The 14,743-nt window shown below is 47.0% G+C and overlaps 1 protein-coding gene across 1 annotated transcript in view; it reads right to left on the bottom strand.

The window, feature by feature from the left end:
* Window positions 1-3,776: 3,776 nt before the first annotated feature.
* Window positions 3,777-14,743, bottom strand: part of ITIH6 (inter-alpha-trypsin inhibitor heavy chain family member 6) — a gene marked incomplete at both ends in the record, with an annotated part of 33,455 nt that continues 22,488 nt past the window's right edge. Inside the window, 7 exons of the mRNA XM_080718382.1 lie at window positions 3,777-3,988; window positions 5,328-5,705; window positions 6,594-6,707; window positions 6,885-6,920; window positions 8,408-8,500; window positions 11,130-13,175; window positions 14,099-14,270. Of these exons, the coding sequence (XP_080574508.1) occupies window positions 3,777-3,988; window positions 5,328-5,705; window positions 6,594-6,707; window positions 6,885-6,920; window positions 8,408-8,500; window positions 11,130-13,175; window positions 14,099-14,270 (3,051 nt within the window). The remainder of the gene's footprint in view (window positions 3,989-5,327; window positions 5,706-6,593; window positions 6,708-6,884; window positions 6,921-8,407; window positions 8,501-11,129; window positions 13,176-14,098; window positions 14,271-14,743) is intronic.

Below are 14,743 nucleotides of genomic sequence, written 5' to 3' on the forward strand. Positions count from 1 at the left end.
CCCTGGTGACCTACATGTCACATCATGGTTTTTTTTTTTTTTTGTGGTACTGGGGTTCCTAGAAACCCTTCTACCTCCAGGCTACACTCCCAGACCTATTTTTTAATTTTTTTGCATGTCTAGGGATGGAACCCAGGGGCATTCGACCTCCGAGCCACATCCCCTGCCCTATTTTTTTTTTATTCTTTATTTTGAAACTGGGTCTCACTGAGTTGCAGAGGGCCTCACTAAGTAGCTGAGGCTGTCCGTGAACCACAATCCTCTGGTCTCAGACTCCCGAATGCTGGGATGACAAGTGTGCGCCACCACGCCTGGCTCCCAGACTTATTTTATACCTTTTATTTGGAAACAGGGTCTCTTACGCCAGTGCGGCTGGCTTCGAACCTGCGCGATCCTCCTGTCTCCAACTCCCAAGCACGGGATTACAAGCGTGCGCCACCACGCCCGGACACATCATGTTTTTTAGTTTCAGCATTTCTTTTCTTTTCTTTTTGTGGTACTGGAGATTGAGGGGGCTTCTACCTCTGAGCTATACCCCAAGCCCTTTTATATTTTTATTTTTTGCAGTACTGGGGATTGAAACCAGGGACATTCTACCTCCAAGCTATACTCCCAGTCCTAGTTTTTTTTCTTTATTTTGAAACAGGGTCTCATTAAGTTGCTGAGAGCCTCACTAAGTAGCTGAGGCTGGCTTGGAACCTGTGAACCTCCTGTCTCAGCCTCCTGAGTACTGGGATTACAAGCATGCACCACCACTCCCGGCTCTATATTTTTATTTTTAATTAATTAATTTTTGTGGCACTGGGAATGGAACTCAGGGGCATTCTACCTCTGAGCTATACCCCTAGCCCTATATTTTATTCTTTATTTTGAATCAAGGTTTCACTAAGTTGCTAATGGCCTCACTAAGCAGCTGAGGCTGGCCATGAACCTGCAATCTTCCTGTCTAAGGCTCTCAAACATTGGGATTACAAGTGTGCACCATCATACCTGGCCTTTTTATTTTAAAACAGGGTCTTTAAATTGCTGACAGTCTCACTAAGTGGCTGAGGCTGGCCTCAGATCTGTGATCTTTCCATCTCCCTTTCCCACATACTTGGATGACACAAAAAATATCTTTGTGGCCAGGCGTGGTGGCGCACGCTTTTAATCCCCACGCTTGGGATGCGGAGACGGGAGGATCATACAGGTTCGAAGCCAGCCGCGTTGGCTTAAGAGACACTGTTTCCAAATAAAAATATAAAATAGGTCTGGGAGTGTAACCCATGGGAATGTATCCCGGAGGTAAAAGGGCTTCCAGGAACTCCAGTACCACCAAAAAAAATAAAAATAAATGAATAAATAAATAAATAAAAATCTTTGTGTCTTTGTGTCCCAGTGTCAGTAAATTGATGTGTCTCTGAACTTCATCTTTGTATGTTTCAGTTTCTGTTCCTCAGTTTTTTTGTTTTTCAGGTTCTATGTGTCCCTGTATCTGCCATTGTCTGTGTGTAGCTAGCCCTGTGTGCCAGTGTCTGATCCCATTGTCTCTGTGTGCCAGCGTCCCTGTTTGTCTGCCATTGGTCCTAGTGTCTCTCTGTGTTAAGTATTTGTTCATGCCAATATCTCTGTGTATTTTAGTGGTTGCCTATGTCTCTCTTCAGGCGCCTGCATCTTAATACCTGTATGGCAAGTGTCTGGCTTGTATCTCTTATCTACATATTTTAGTTTCCCAAGGTTTATGTGTCTCAACATCTGTTCTAGTGTCTATGGTTTTCATTGCATATTGTGGTCCTTGGTTTTCTGTACCCTGTGAGTTTCTGTGCCACATTCTTTTTTGTTTGTTTTGTGTGGTACTGGGGATTGAACCTAGGGGAATTCTACCTCTGAGCTACACTTCCAGCCCTATTTTATTTTTATTTGGAAAATGGGGGTTTCACTAAGTTGCTGAGAGTCTCATTACTTTGAGGCTGTCTTCAAACCTGTGATCCCCCTGTCTAAGCCTCCCAAGTGCTGGGATTACAGGCATGCACCACCATGCTGGGTTTTGTGTCACATTTTTTATGTATCCCTATTCCATTATCCTATAGTTCTCTGTGGTTCATTAGCTATATATTCTCATTTCTAGGGGACTCTAAGACTCAATATTCCACACTTCTGTTCTTGTCTCTGTGTGCTTGTCTTCTTTCTCTCTCTCTCTCTCTCTCTCTCTCTCTCTCTCTCTCTCTCTCTCTCTCTCTCTCTCTCTCTCAGCATTTTCATCCTTTCCTTGTATGTACTTTATTTTTTGTATATCTGGAGTCTCTGTTCCAGTGGTGACATCTCTCTGTCTCTCATTTCTGCTCATGTCTAAAAGTTGGCATGTCAAGTCTATTTTTTTGTTTTGTGTGTATGTGTGTTATTGGGGATTGAATCCAGGAGTGTTCTACTTCTGAGCTGCACTCCCAGCTCTTGGTTTGAAATAGAGTCTCATTAGGTTGCTGAGAGTCTTACTACATTGCTGAGGCTGTCTTTGAACCTGTGATGTGATCTTCCTGTCTCAGCCTTCCAAGTACTGGGATTACAGGCATGCATCATCACACCTGGCCTCATGTTTCTTGGTTTTCACATTCCTGTGCTTTGTATTTCTATACATCTCTGTCCGTCTATTTCCGTGTTTGTGTCTTTGTTGCTCTCCATTTGTGTGTACTCCTCTGTCTTTGGTTGTAAGAATATACACATGTGCAGCTATTGCTCTTTCATGAGATTTTTTTATTTATTTACTTATTTATGACTTATTTACTTACTTACTTATTCATTCATTTGCTCTTCAGCAAATATTCACTAAGCACCTACTTTGTACCAGGCACTGGGGCTATATAGATGATTCTCAAAATGTCATTGCCTTCCTAGAGCTTCTAGTCTAAGTTAGGGACCCAGATTAGTAACTAGATGACTATTAAATAGTATGATAAGTGCTCTTAGCTGGGGGTAGGGATGGGAGAAGGATATGGCAACATGGAAGAGGGGCCAAACTCAATCTGAGGAAGGGGTAGGGAAGGACTCCTAGAGGAGGTGACAGCTAAGTCTGAAGGATGAATTAATTGGCCTACAATGAAGAAGGAAGAACACATGCAATAGTTCAACAGTGGGAGAGAGCTCAGTTTGTTAAAGAATCTCCAAGAACCTTAAATACATACAAGGGAGCCATTGAAAGTTGTGCACAGGATGGGTGACTACATCAGTTCGTTCCTTCTTTCCTTCTCTTCTCTCTCTTCTCTTTTCTTTCTCTTCTGCTCTCCTCTCCTCTCCTCTCTTATATTAGGGGGTCGAACCCAGGGACATTCTACCTCAGCTACACCTTCAGCCACATTTTAATTATTTCTTTTGAAACAAGGTTTTACTAAGTTTCCAAAGCTGGGAACCTGTGATCCTTCTGTCTCAGTTTTCCAAGTACTGGAATCGCAGATGTGAGACACCACACCCAGCTCAGCTTTCTTTTCTTTTTTGTTGTTGTTTTGTTCTGTTTTTAAGAAATTCACTTTTAAGGCTATTGTGGAGTATGGATTTGGAGGGAGTAGAGACTGCAAACAGGAAGGACTGTGAGGAGACAGGGTCCCTCAGCCTCTGTGTCCACAGGTTTGCATGTCTGTGTATCCGTGTGTTCCTGATGTATGTGTCCCTTAACTTAGCACATATGTCAGTGTGTGTCCTAATGTTTGCCTTCAGGTTCCTAGTTCTTTGTCCTTGGCTTCCCCCACGCCCTGGCCTTGGAATCCCCCAGATTCAGGCTTCCTGGCTCCAGAGTCCAAGGGCCCTCACAGGACATAGGCGACGTAGGGCTGGCCCAGCAGTTGCTCTACATGAGAGCGTGTCACCAGCCAGCAGGAAGCCCAGCGGGGCGGCCGCCGTGGGGAGTCCTTCAACAGCCTCTTGCCTAGAAGCACAGGAATATCTGGGCCTTTGTGTCTCTGCAGGCGAGGCCCAGCAGGCCCTGTTGCCAGCCGAATGTCCATGTGCTGGAACTGCCCTGAGAGAGAAAAAGAGATCCATTGGCAATAAGGGCAGTGTCCTGAGTCTATGCTCACGGCTGGGAGAGAATCCTAAAGGAGAAAATCCAGAGGGAAAAGTGGGAGACCAGAGGGGCTGGAAAGGCCTGCAAGAGGGAAGAAGCTGGACATTGTGGAAAATGGACAGGAGACAGATGGGATCACAGAGTAGCATGGTAGTTGAGAGCCAGGGCAGATAAGTTAGCAGAGGAAGGGGAACAGCCAGGCATGAACGAGAGACAGGGTAGATTGAAGGGAAGGAGGAGAAGGGAGATGCTAGGAGGCCCAGAGGAGGGAATATTATCTGTTCAGCCCACTGTCACTGCTCAACTCTTTGGTGTGGGCCCCTGCCTCAGGTTCTGCCAGTATCTCCTGGCCTATATAGTCTGGTTTTCCACAGTCCCTTTCATGGTGTTATATAGATCCAGAGGGAACTTATAATTCTTATATCTGACTGTGTCTTTCCTCTGCTTATAACCTTTGGTAGCTCCCTATTGCCTTCAGGATAGAGCCAAATTTCTCATCCTGGCATCCAGCTCTGACCAATCCAGCTTCAGCTCTTCCAGTCTCCATTCCTTCCCTCCACATTGTTGTGCAGTGCACCTTCAAGGTGCATCCTGGGGGTGTGTGCCCCTCCAGGAGACTCTTCTGAGCTCTGAGCTGGACAAGGTCCTCCAACGTGAGCCTTGCCTGCCTGCTCCATCACTTGCTCTAGGGATTCAATCTGGGGGCATTCTACTTCTGAGATACACCTCCAGCCCTTCAATTTAAAAAAAAAAAACATGTTTTGTGGGTCTGGGGATCGAATCCAGGGACATTTGACCTCCAAGCCACACCTCCTGTCCTATTTTTTATTCTTTATTTTGAAACAGGGTCTAAGTTGTGGAGGTCCTCATTAAGTAGCTGAGGCTGGAGGCAAGCCACAATCCTCCAGTCTCAGACTCCCAAATGCTGGGATTACAAGTGTGCACCACCATGCATGACTTTTGTTTAAAAATTTGAAACAGGGTTTTACCACATTGTAAGGATGGCTTCTAATGTGCAAGTCTCCTGTTTCAGTCTCCCAAGTGCTGGGATTATATATGTGTGCCATGGTACCCAGTTCTGGGCTGCTTTCTGTCCAGCATGGATCTTTCCCTGTGATCACTGTTTGTGTCTGGGCCTCTTTTCCCTCCAGTCCAGGATCTCCCCAAGGTTGAAGCCTAGCTCTGATTCTTCTTTGTGGTTCGGAGTGCTGGAAACCCATTGAACTTTCATTCTGACAGAGGTCTCTCTTGAGATTCTTGTTCCCTGTCTCCTTTCAGCCTCAGTAGCACTTACCCATCAGGCCACGGGCTGAAACGCTGAGGCCCGAGCCATTGGCCACATAGAACCCCAAGTGAGGTAGTTGCAGGGTGCTGGGGTGTCTGTATCGATGCCGGAGGATGAGGAACTCCAGACGGAGCCCGAGGCGGATGGTGAGGCGGGCTGGATCAGCCACACGGAGCTCCAGATGGGGCTTCCTCACCAAGGCTGGTTGGTCCCAGGGCAGATCCAAGGTGCCCTCACCTTGCACAGCTATGGCACTGCGGCTGATGGTGATGGTGTAGGTGGGAGGTTTATCTGTAGTGATTGTGATGATCTGGAAGTAGGTGCGGGTCTGGTCCTCATGGCCTGGTCTTGGTGGAGCCCCAAGGAGCTGCCCACTCACGTGAATCCCTGGAGGGGGGCAGTGCAGGCTCAGAGCAGGAGATTTCACCTGGTCAGTCCCGTGGCCATCCCACTGCATGGGCAAGGATGCGGTCTTGGGGCCCGGGGTGCAAATGCAGTAGTACAGATGTGTGGCTAGAAGGCTAGATCCTGCAAGGAAAAGCTTCTGCCATGATGTACTGTATGCACATGTCACCCTAGTATGTCAGCCTGCACACATATGGATGTCTCTGCCTCTAAGTGAGCAGATGTGCATGTTTGGCTATATTCATATGGGTATCTGTGGGCATATCAGTGCGCTTGCATGTTTGCAGAAAGTGGCATGTTAATGTGTGTTTTGGGGTCATCTGTTTTATGTGTGTCTCTGGATAAGCTGGTGCTGTATGTTTTGGTGCTGATATACGTTGTGTGTGTGTATGTCTGGCCACGTATTATATGCACTAACGCATATCTGGGGTGTTAGTGTTCATGAATCTGGATGTGTGTCAGTGTGTATCTTGGTGGGTATTTCTGTGTACTGGTGCATTTCATATGTCTACACTGGTAGAGGACTGAGTTGCCTGCTTGGGCTGAATTCTGGGAAACTGAGATAGATCTGGGGGTATCAGGTACTTGTGTGGCCGAGTGTGTTGACATGCAGACCGTGTATATCTGGGCATGTATCATGTGCTACTGTGTGTCTGGGTGCATATTTGCATATTTGTGGGTATAGGCAGTTTTGAAATGATTTATCATATGCCTCAGTATGTGTGCCTGTCTGTGAGCATCTTGGTGTTTGTCTGAGTATATTTGTGTGTGTTTTCATGTGAGTTAGCGAGGTGTCCAATTCTTGGGATTGTTGATGTCAGTAAATCTGGCTGTAGTATTGTGTGGGGACAGAGTCATCGAGGCACTTGCCTGCCTTAGGATCCTCTATGAGCTGCAGCAGGTCCCCTGGGCGTCCATCCAATGTGAAACAGATCCTCTCTTCTGAGTGTGGAATGTGGATCACAAAGTGGGGGTCCCCATCCACTGCAAGGCAGGGAATGTAGCTCTGAAGTTATGACCTTAGAAGGAATGGGGTAGGGGAGGAGAGGGAAGGGAGGGGAGAGGCCATATCCATTTCCCCAGAAAAAGAGCCCAACTCCATTCTCAGTGCACAGCTGTCCTGTACTCTCCCAGGAGAGGCATTGGAGGTAGCTGACTTACCGGATGATGAGAAGGTGAAGGTACTGGGCAGTGTGCCTACAAAGGTGAGAAGGACTGATGTAACGTATTCCCAGGTACGCTGGACCCCAGCCTCTGAATCACCTCCCCAGGTGAGGACTGAATTCCTGAGCTCGGTGTTTAAGGCCTAACTCTCCAATCTTTTATGCTCTAGCCCAACACAACTGACTATTCTTTTCGGGGGGTGGGTAGTGAATATTGAACCCAGGGCTGTTCTACCACTGAACTATACCTCTAGCCCTACTTTATTATTTTTGATACACAGCTTTGCTAAGTTGCTGATGTTGGTCTTGAGCCTGTGATCCTTCTGTTTCAGACTCCCAGGCTCTGGAATTATAAGTATGTGCCTCCACACTTGTCTCACACTAAATATTCTTATAAGTGCCCTGTCTTCTTTTGCTAGTGACCCTATGCTCCCATTTTTTCTGCTACTTAATGTTTTTCTTTTCCTTAACTACAAGGGATCAATTCCTGGTGCTCCTTCAAGGCCAGCTCAATTCATGGATTAATGAAGGTCATGGAGCAAGTGACTTTATTATAAAAGCAAGTTTTCTGTCTTGCTTGCTCTGTCTCATTTTGTGATGTCTGGTACCACTTCATTTTTTATTTTTAAAAATTTGTATTGGGGGTGCATTATATTCATACATCATATTGGGGTAAGAAACTTGTGTGTACATACATGTACACAACGCCCATTTAGCCCCCACCCAATTCCCACCCCATTCCCTCCCCGTCCCTCCTTCCCTTGCTCGGCTTAGTGGTTGACTTCGATATGTTTAAGTACATTGTGTGTTTTAGAGAATTTCCCTCTTCCCCCCTCCTTTCTCCTCCTTTAGGTTGTCTTGTTTGCTCCTCTATAGGATTTCCTTTTTCATCTAGAGTTCCTCCTATGACCCATTTCTCCCTAGCTCTCACATATTAGAAAAAGCATCTGATTTCTTATTTTTGGTGACTGACTGATCTCACTTAGCATAATGTCCTCCACTTGGGACTCTTCAGAGATTCCTACCACTGAGGAGGCTCTTGGCAGATGTAGCCCCACAACCGTGGACCTCTCACACTCCAGAACTGTGAGATTAACTAACCTTTATTCTTTTTTGTGTGTATGGTACTGGGAATTGAACCCAGAAAAATTCTCCCTCCAAGCCACACCTCCAGCCCTTTATTTTTTTTTGAAACAGGGTCTTGTTGGTTGCTGAGTGTCTCACTATGTTGAGGCTGTCAACTTGCATCCTCCTGTCTCAGCCTCCCAATTACTGAGATTACATGTGTGTGACTCTATGTTCAGCCCTAACCTTTACTTTTTATAAGTTACCCAGTTTGTGCATTCCATTATAGCAACAGCAAATAGACTAAGGTAATAGGTGTTGTTTTAAGCTGCTAAGGTTTTGGTAATTTGTTATGCAGTGATAGAAAACGAATATGCCCACCCTTCTCTGGGTTTCCACAGTGTTGAGGAGAATTCCAAATGAATGGAAATGAAGGCTTAGGGGATGTTTGCTTACCTTTTGCTGGCTCTGAAAAACTTCTCTGAGATTCCATTCTGCCTTCGGCTCTTTCTAGAATCTCTTCAGAATTGTCATGCCAATGGGGATTTCCTGCCAAACTCAAAGAAATAAGAGAAATCCCTCACACTTCCAGGACAAAGATGCCCACCTTCCTTCTGACTAGGAAAGGCCGCGCTTACTTCTCTAACTGACCATCTCCAGGACTGACACCTTGTGCTCCCTGCAGCCACGTAGTCTTATGAGCTCAGATATGGTCAAAGTTCTTTTGCATAGGATGGATTAACTAATTAATCAATTAACTGTGGCACTAGGGATTGGACCCAGGGGCATTCTACCTCCAAGCTATATCCCCAGCTCCTTTTATTTTTTGTTTGGAAACAGTGTCTCATTAAGTTGCTAAGTTGCCTCCAACCTGAGATCCTCCTGTCTCAGCCTCCCAAGTACTGGAATTAAGAGTGTGTGCCACCATGTCCAGCTTCCCATAGATCGATCGATCCATCCATCCACCCATCCATCCTGGCATTGCTTAAGTACCAAGGATATGGTGGTGAAAAAGACAAATGCGGTTTTTGACCTGGTGGGAAGGTAGATAGAGGGATCTGATCTGAGATCTAAGGAAAATTGGAGTTTGAGGGGTAATGGAAGAAATGAGGGGAGTAAGAATGGGCAGGACAAGGCAAGGTGATTATTAAGACAGGAACTAACTTGCAAGAAATCCCTGAATAGAGATGAAAGAAGGGGTCTGAGAGAAGAGCAGAAGATCACAAGTGGGACTGGAGTTCAGAGAATGAGTGGGGGAAGGTGAGGTCAAAGAGAGAGATAGGGAGCACATCATGTGAGGCCTTGTAGGTGGAGAAGAGGACTTTGGACTTCATTTCTGGTGTGATAGGAAATTCTTGAAGGGGATTATGTGGAGAAGGAACATGAAGTGATTTATGTCTTCAGAAAATCCCTTTGTTAGTTCCATAGTTTGGCTATTGTAAATGGCACTATTATAAACGTGGGTATGTACGTATCACTATTGTGTGCAGACTGTAGTTCTTTTGGAAAGATACCTGGGAGTGGTAGAGCTGGGCCATATGGTAGTTCCATTTCTAATCTTTTTTTTTGAATACTAGATATGGAACCCAGGGGCATTCTACCTCTGAACTATACCCACAGCCCTGGTTTTTATTCTTTATTTTGAAACAAGGTCTCACTAAGTTGCAGAGGGCATCACTAAGTAGCTGAGGCTGGCAGCAAACCTGCAATCCTCCTGTCTCAGCCTCCCAAGTACTGGGATTACAAGCATGCGCCACTATGTCTGGCTCCATTTCCAGTCTTTTGAAGAACCTCCACATTGATCTCCATAGCAGCTACACTTATATACCAATGGTATATAAGAGTTCCTATTTCTCCACATCCTCACCACCATTTATTGTTGTTTATATTTTTGACGATTGCCATTCTAACTGGAGTTTGATAGAGTCTAAACTGGAAACAAAAGGAACTTTAGATAAATAAAGAGGGAGATCAGTAGACTCGTGGAAGGGGATTGTAGAACAGAGATGGGGAGATAGGAAAGGAGGATATAGGAAGGAAAAAGACCAAATAATGTTATGTCCATAAATGAAGGTATCACTACCTATCCCACTAACTTGTACAGGGTAGGATGCAGAAGGAAACACAACAAGCACTGTTTATATCACTTTGAACCTTGCTATGGATGTATAATTATAACGCATCAATAAAAGTATATAAAAAGATCCTTTTGGTCTCAGGGAGAGAACGTCCTGGAACAGGACAGGCGAGGAAGTGGGGAGATCAGTTGAGGAGGCTGGAATAGATTTATAGATGAGACCTGATGGTGATCTGCCATAGGATAGTGACAGCTGGAGTCATGATAAGTGAGTGGATTTGGGAAATGTATTAAGAGGCAACATGGCTAGAAATTAGGGGTATATGGGGTATTAGGGAAAGATGGAGGAGGGGATATGTTGAGAATTTCATTCCCAAATTTGTATCCCTGTGATTTACTGCCAAACTCAACTGTTTCTAATTCTTCCCTATAAGGTCACCCATGAAATCCCTTCCCGTAGGAAGGCAGAATGGGAAGTGGAGCATTGAATCACATGTATTTGGGGACCAAATTATGGCATGGAGTCACATCTCTGATTAGCTGTGTGACACTGAACAAGTTATTTGATCTCTCTGTGCTTTGGTTTCTCTGTGGGCAATGTATATAATAAGCAATTTTGGGGGTTTAAATGAGAGATCATGAGTACAATATATAGGGAAGTACTTGCACATTGGAAGACCTAAAATATGTTATTACTTCATAATCTTGGGGAAATTTGGAGGCAGTTATCATCTCCCTTTTATGGCTGTCCTATTAAGCAGGGATATTAAAAAAAAACAGAAAAGCCAATCAGACCTGACCTGCCTAGAGATGCTCCAATTATATACCTGTATCGCTTCCCTGCTTGGGAATCATCAGCAATCCTCTTGCCTGATAAAGTGAATGTCAAAGCTACAGCTTGGCCACTATGTTTCTGTTCAGCATTCCCAGCCTGTGTACTAAGGCCCAGAGATGTTAAGTAGCTAGTTCAAGGTCTCAAAGCAATCAAGCAAGCAGCTGGACTATTCCTAGAATCTGCACACACCTTGTGGACTCTCAGCTTCTGGTGCTCTCCACCCATACCTCCCCTCTGCAGCTTGTTCTCTTGCTCTTGGCACTCACCATCTTTGTTGGGAGTAAGGATAGTATAGAAAGCTGGTGGATTCAAAGATTCCACGAACTTGGACTCCACCTTTGACTCAGGCAGCAGTTCCAGCTCCTCTGGGAGAAGGAGACCAATGGCCTCAGGGAGGGTGCTGGAAGGTAGCAAGATGGGCAGGTCTGGGGGTCCACCTTCTGGCTTAGGATCAGAGCTGTTGGATAGGCCCACGGTTGGTACTTCTGGTACCAGTGCTCCGAGAGCTTGCCTGGTGCTCTGGGATCCTAGCAGCAGGTCTTGCTGCTGCCAGAGCCTTCCAGTTGGCAGCAGGAAGGGCGGAGTGGGAGTAAAGGGAGAGGGGAGGGGCTCTCTGAGCACAGAGGTGGTCACAGTACCACTGTGTCCTGTGGGACTTGAGATTGTGTTTGGGAATGTGCTAAGGCTCTGAGGAGGTAGGGGCCTGGGTCTGGCAGGTCTAGGGGGCAGTGGGGTTTTGAGTGTATAAGAGGTCATGGTCTTGAGTTTGGAAAGTGATACACCTGTGGAGGTCTGGGGAGGTGAGGCACTTGGTTTAAGAGGTGATGGAGCCTTAGGAGTCTTAGGCAAGAGGATCCCAGGTCTAGGGGGTGACTGGTTGTTTGAGGTCTTAGGAGTGGGAAATTTAGGTCTGGTACGTGGTGGGTGTTTGGGAACCTGAAGTGCAGAGGTTTCAGTTCCAGGCTGTGACAGGTTTGGGGGTGATTGTGATGTGAATACCCCAGATGGGGAGCGTGATGAAGCATCTGTTTTAGGTCGTGACGGAGCACCATGTTTGGACTGCAGTGGAGTAGAATGCTTCATAGTGACAGCTTTGGGCTGGGCCGAGATGCTGGGATTTCCAGGTGGGACCTGTGTCTTGGAATTCACAGATGACTGGATACCAGGATTCTGGTGGGATGGGGTACTGGGCCTCAGAAGCAACAAAGCACTAGCATTTGTGGGCACAAGGGCAATGGGTCTTGTCTTGGGAGTTGGCTGAGCCAATATCCCAACATCTTGTGCCAGAATTCTGGGCTTTGGGTGTACTGAGGTGGGCAGGGTACTGGTATTCTGACTCATTGGTTCCAACTCCTTGGAAATGGGCATCTTCTTTGTAAAAGCAATAGTGATTGAAGTTGGTTTTCCAGGCCTCAGTTTGTTGGAGACCTTGGGTGCTGAGGATGGCTGAGCTGTAGCCACCCCAGGACTGTGGGGGCTGCTGGATGGGAGTGTGATGGCGCCTGAGCTGGCTGTGCTGGATGTCAGCCTCCTCTCTTCCTCATAGGCTTCTTCAGGCTGCACCATGACCAGTGAAGTCAGAGGTGTGACAAAGTTGTATTCAAGGGACAGGTTGAGAACTCTGGCAGCTAGCAGGCGGCGAGTGGGAGTGTCACGGGCTTGGAAGCGGGTCTCCAACAGCTCTCGGATGGTGACATAGGCCCAGAGGCGGCGGATGAAGTGGGTCACGTTGGGGGCCAGCTCTCCCGGGCAACCAAAGACCTTCTGGCTACTGTTGGTGGCTCCTTCACTGTGGCGGGCCACGAGAAGCTGACCCTTGGGGCCCCGGGCTGCCAAGTGGATGCCCAGCTCTTGCTCGCCTGGCTGCACCTGACCAGCTACCACCAGCTCTGAGCCACCAAAGTAGTTGGGGAAAAGGGCCCAGGGAGAGGAACCGACCAAGCCACCCAGGTAGTCCAGGCGCACGTCCGCCAGCAGAGGCCTGGAGATCTCCTCATACAGGCCCTCGAGCTGCAGGGCTGCGTCACTGTCCTCGTACACGCGTCGGGCTGCTCCCCGGTTTTCCAGGGACAGGCGACGTAGTAATGGGAAGTCAGCATCATCCCCAAAGGCCAAGCTGAAAAGGGACACCCTGTGGCCCAGGGCCTGCCGGACATTGGAGAGGATTGTGCTGGGGGTCGTCACACCGGCTGTGGGCTCCCCGTCAGTCAGCAAGATGACCAGAGGGATGCGTCCCAGGCCCTTCCCGGCCTCCTGATGGCTGTGGTTCAGCACAGAAGCAGCCGCCAGCAGAGCTGCGTTGATGTCGGTCCCTAATCAGAGAGGAGAACATGAATCCCCCTTCTCTGGTCACTTCTAACCCTGTGGTAGATGCACCTGGCACCCTGCCAACCTCCCAGGCTCAGTTGAATCCCCGAATCTTTCTCAGGCTATTTCTGCTGCTTATCCTTCCCATTCCTCCAGCCCCGCCCAGGATCCCTGAGATAGAACAGCCAGCGGGGCCCACGCGTCCTTGGAGCTTATCTCTCCCTCCCTGTCTCAGACTGCTCTCTGTTGTTTCCTGGTTGGGGGGTGTCTCATTCCCTAGTCAGATTGGCAGCTACTCAAAGATAGCTCCTTCTCCTCCTTCTTTTTTTGGTACTGGAGATTGAACCCAGGGCCATTCTACCTCTGAGCTACACCCCAGCCCTTTTTATGTTTTATTTTGAGACAGGGTCTTGCTAAGTTGCTGGGGCTGGCCTCAAACCTGTGATCCTCCTATCTCAGCCTCCCAAGTACTGGGATTTCAGGCTTGTTCCTAGCTGACACTCTATCTCCTTGCTAGCAGGGAAGAAAGGGTGGAACTGACTGGAGGCGGTGGATGGGGGAGATTTCAGTCATTGTCTGAGAGATGATTGAGTAAAAGCAGCAGCTTGCTCAAATACTTGGAAATAAATAGATTATTAATGTTAAAAGTCTGAGCAAATTCTTCTGTGTGCTTGTTTTCAGGAGGCAGAAACTCAGGCCTAAAGAGAAATGTGCCCTAAGGTACATGGAGAATCACCTCTGCTCTTTCCAGCAGGAAAGGGAGATGGAGCGGGAGCACAGTAGATGAAGGAATGTATTTGTGTGAAATGCACTAGTGAGATTTCAGGCACTGAGAGAGGCCAGGAGGATGGAAGAATGAAGAGAGGGTTTCAGGAATTTCCCACATGACCGCAGCCCGCCCATTGGGGAAGGTGGGTCTAACACTTACAGCCATCGGCTTCCATGCGACCCAAGTAGTCCTTGGCACTGTGGACATTCTGGACTGTGGCCTGGATTGAGCCTCCGGCTTTCCAGACACTGACTGTGTCAGAAAAGGAGATGATGTTGAAGTAGTCGTTGGCTTGCAGGTCACTGAGGATCACATTCATGGCTTTTTTAGTCTGTGGGATATGGATGAAGGGATGGAGATGGGGCAAGACTTGAGGTCCAAGAGCTTGAAAGGCTCTTTCTACACAAGGCACTAAAGTCTAAGTGTTGGATGGTTTTAAGACCCTCTGACCTCAGCATTCTGTGAATCTAGGATTATCAGGTCAAATGCTCTAAGAACTTTATATGTAGTCCAATTCCTGGAACTTTATTTTCCAATATGGCAGCCATCAACTGCACAAAGCCATTTAAACTGAACTGTTAAATTGGTTAGCATTAAAGAAAAAATTAAAAATTCAGTTTTCTACTTGCCAGTCACATTTCATGTGTTCAAAAATCACAGGTGGCCAGTGGCTACTATATTAGACAACATAGAATTTTAGGACATTTTGATTAAGAATGTTCTACTGGACAGCAGTGGTCTAAAGGTGTCAAGCTCTGTGTTTACAGAGGTCTAGGATCCATATGTTCTATGGTTCCTGATGCT

This window comes from Muscardinus avellanarius (genome assembly GCF_963383645.1).
Source record: "Muscardinus avellanarius genome assembly, chromosome: X".
Classification (NCBI taxonomy): Eukaryota; Metazoa; Chordata; class Mammalia; order Rodentia; family Gliridae; genus Muscardinus; species Muscardinus avellanarius.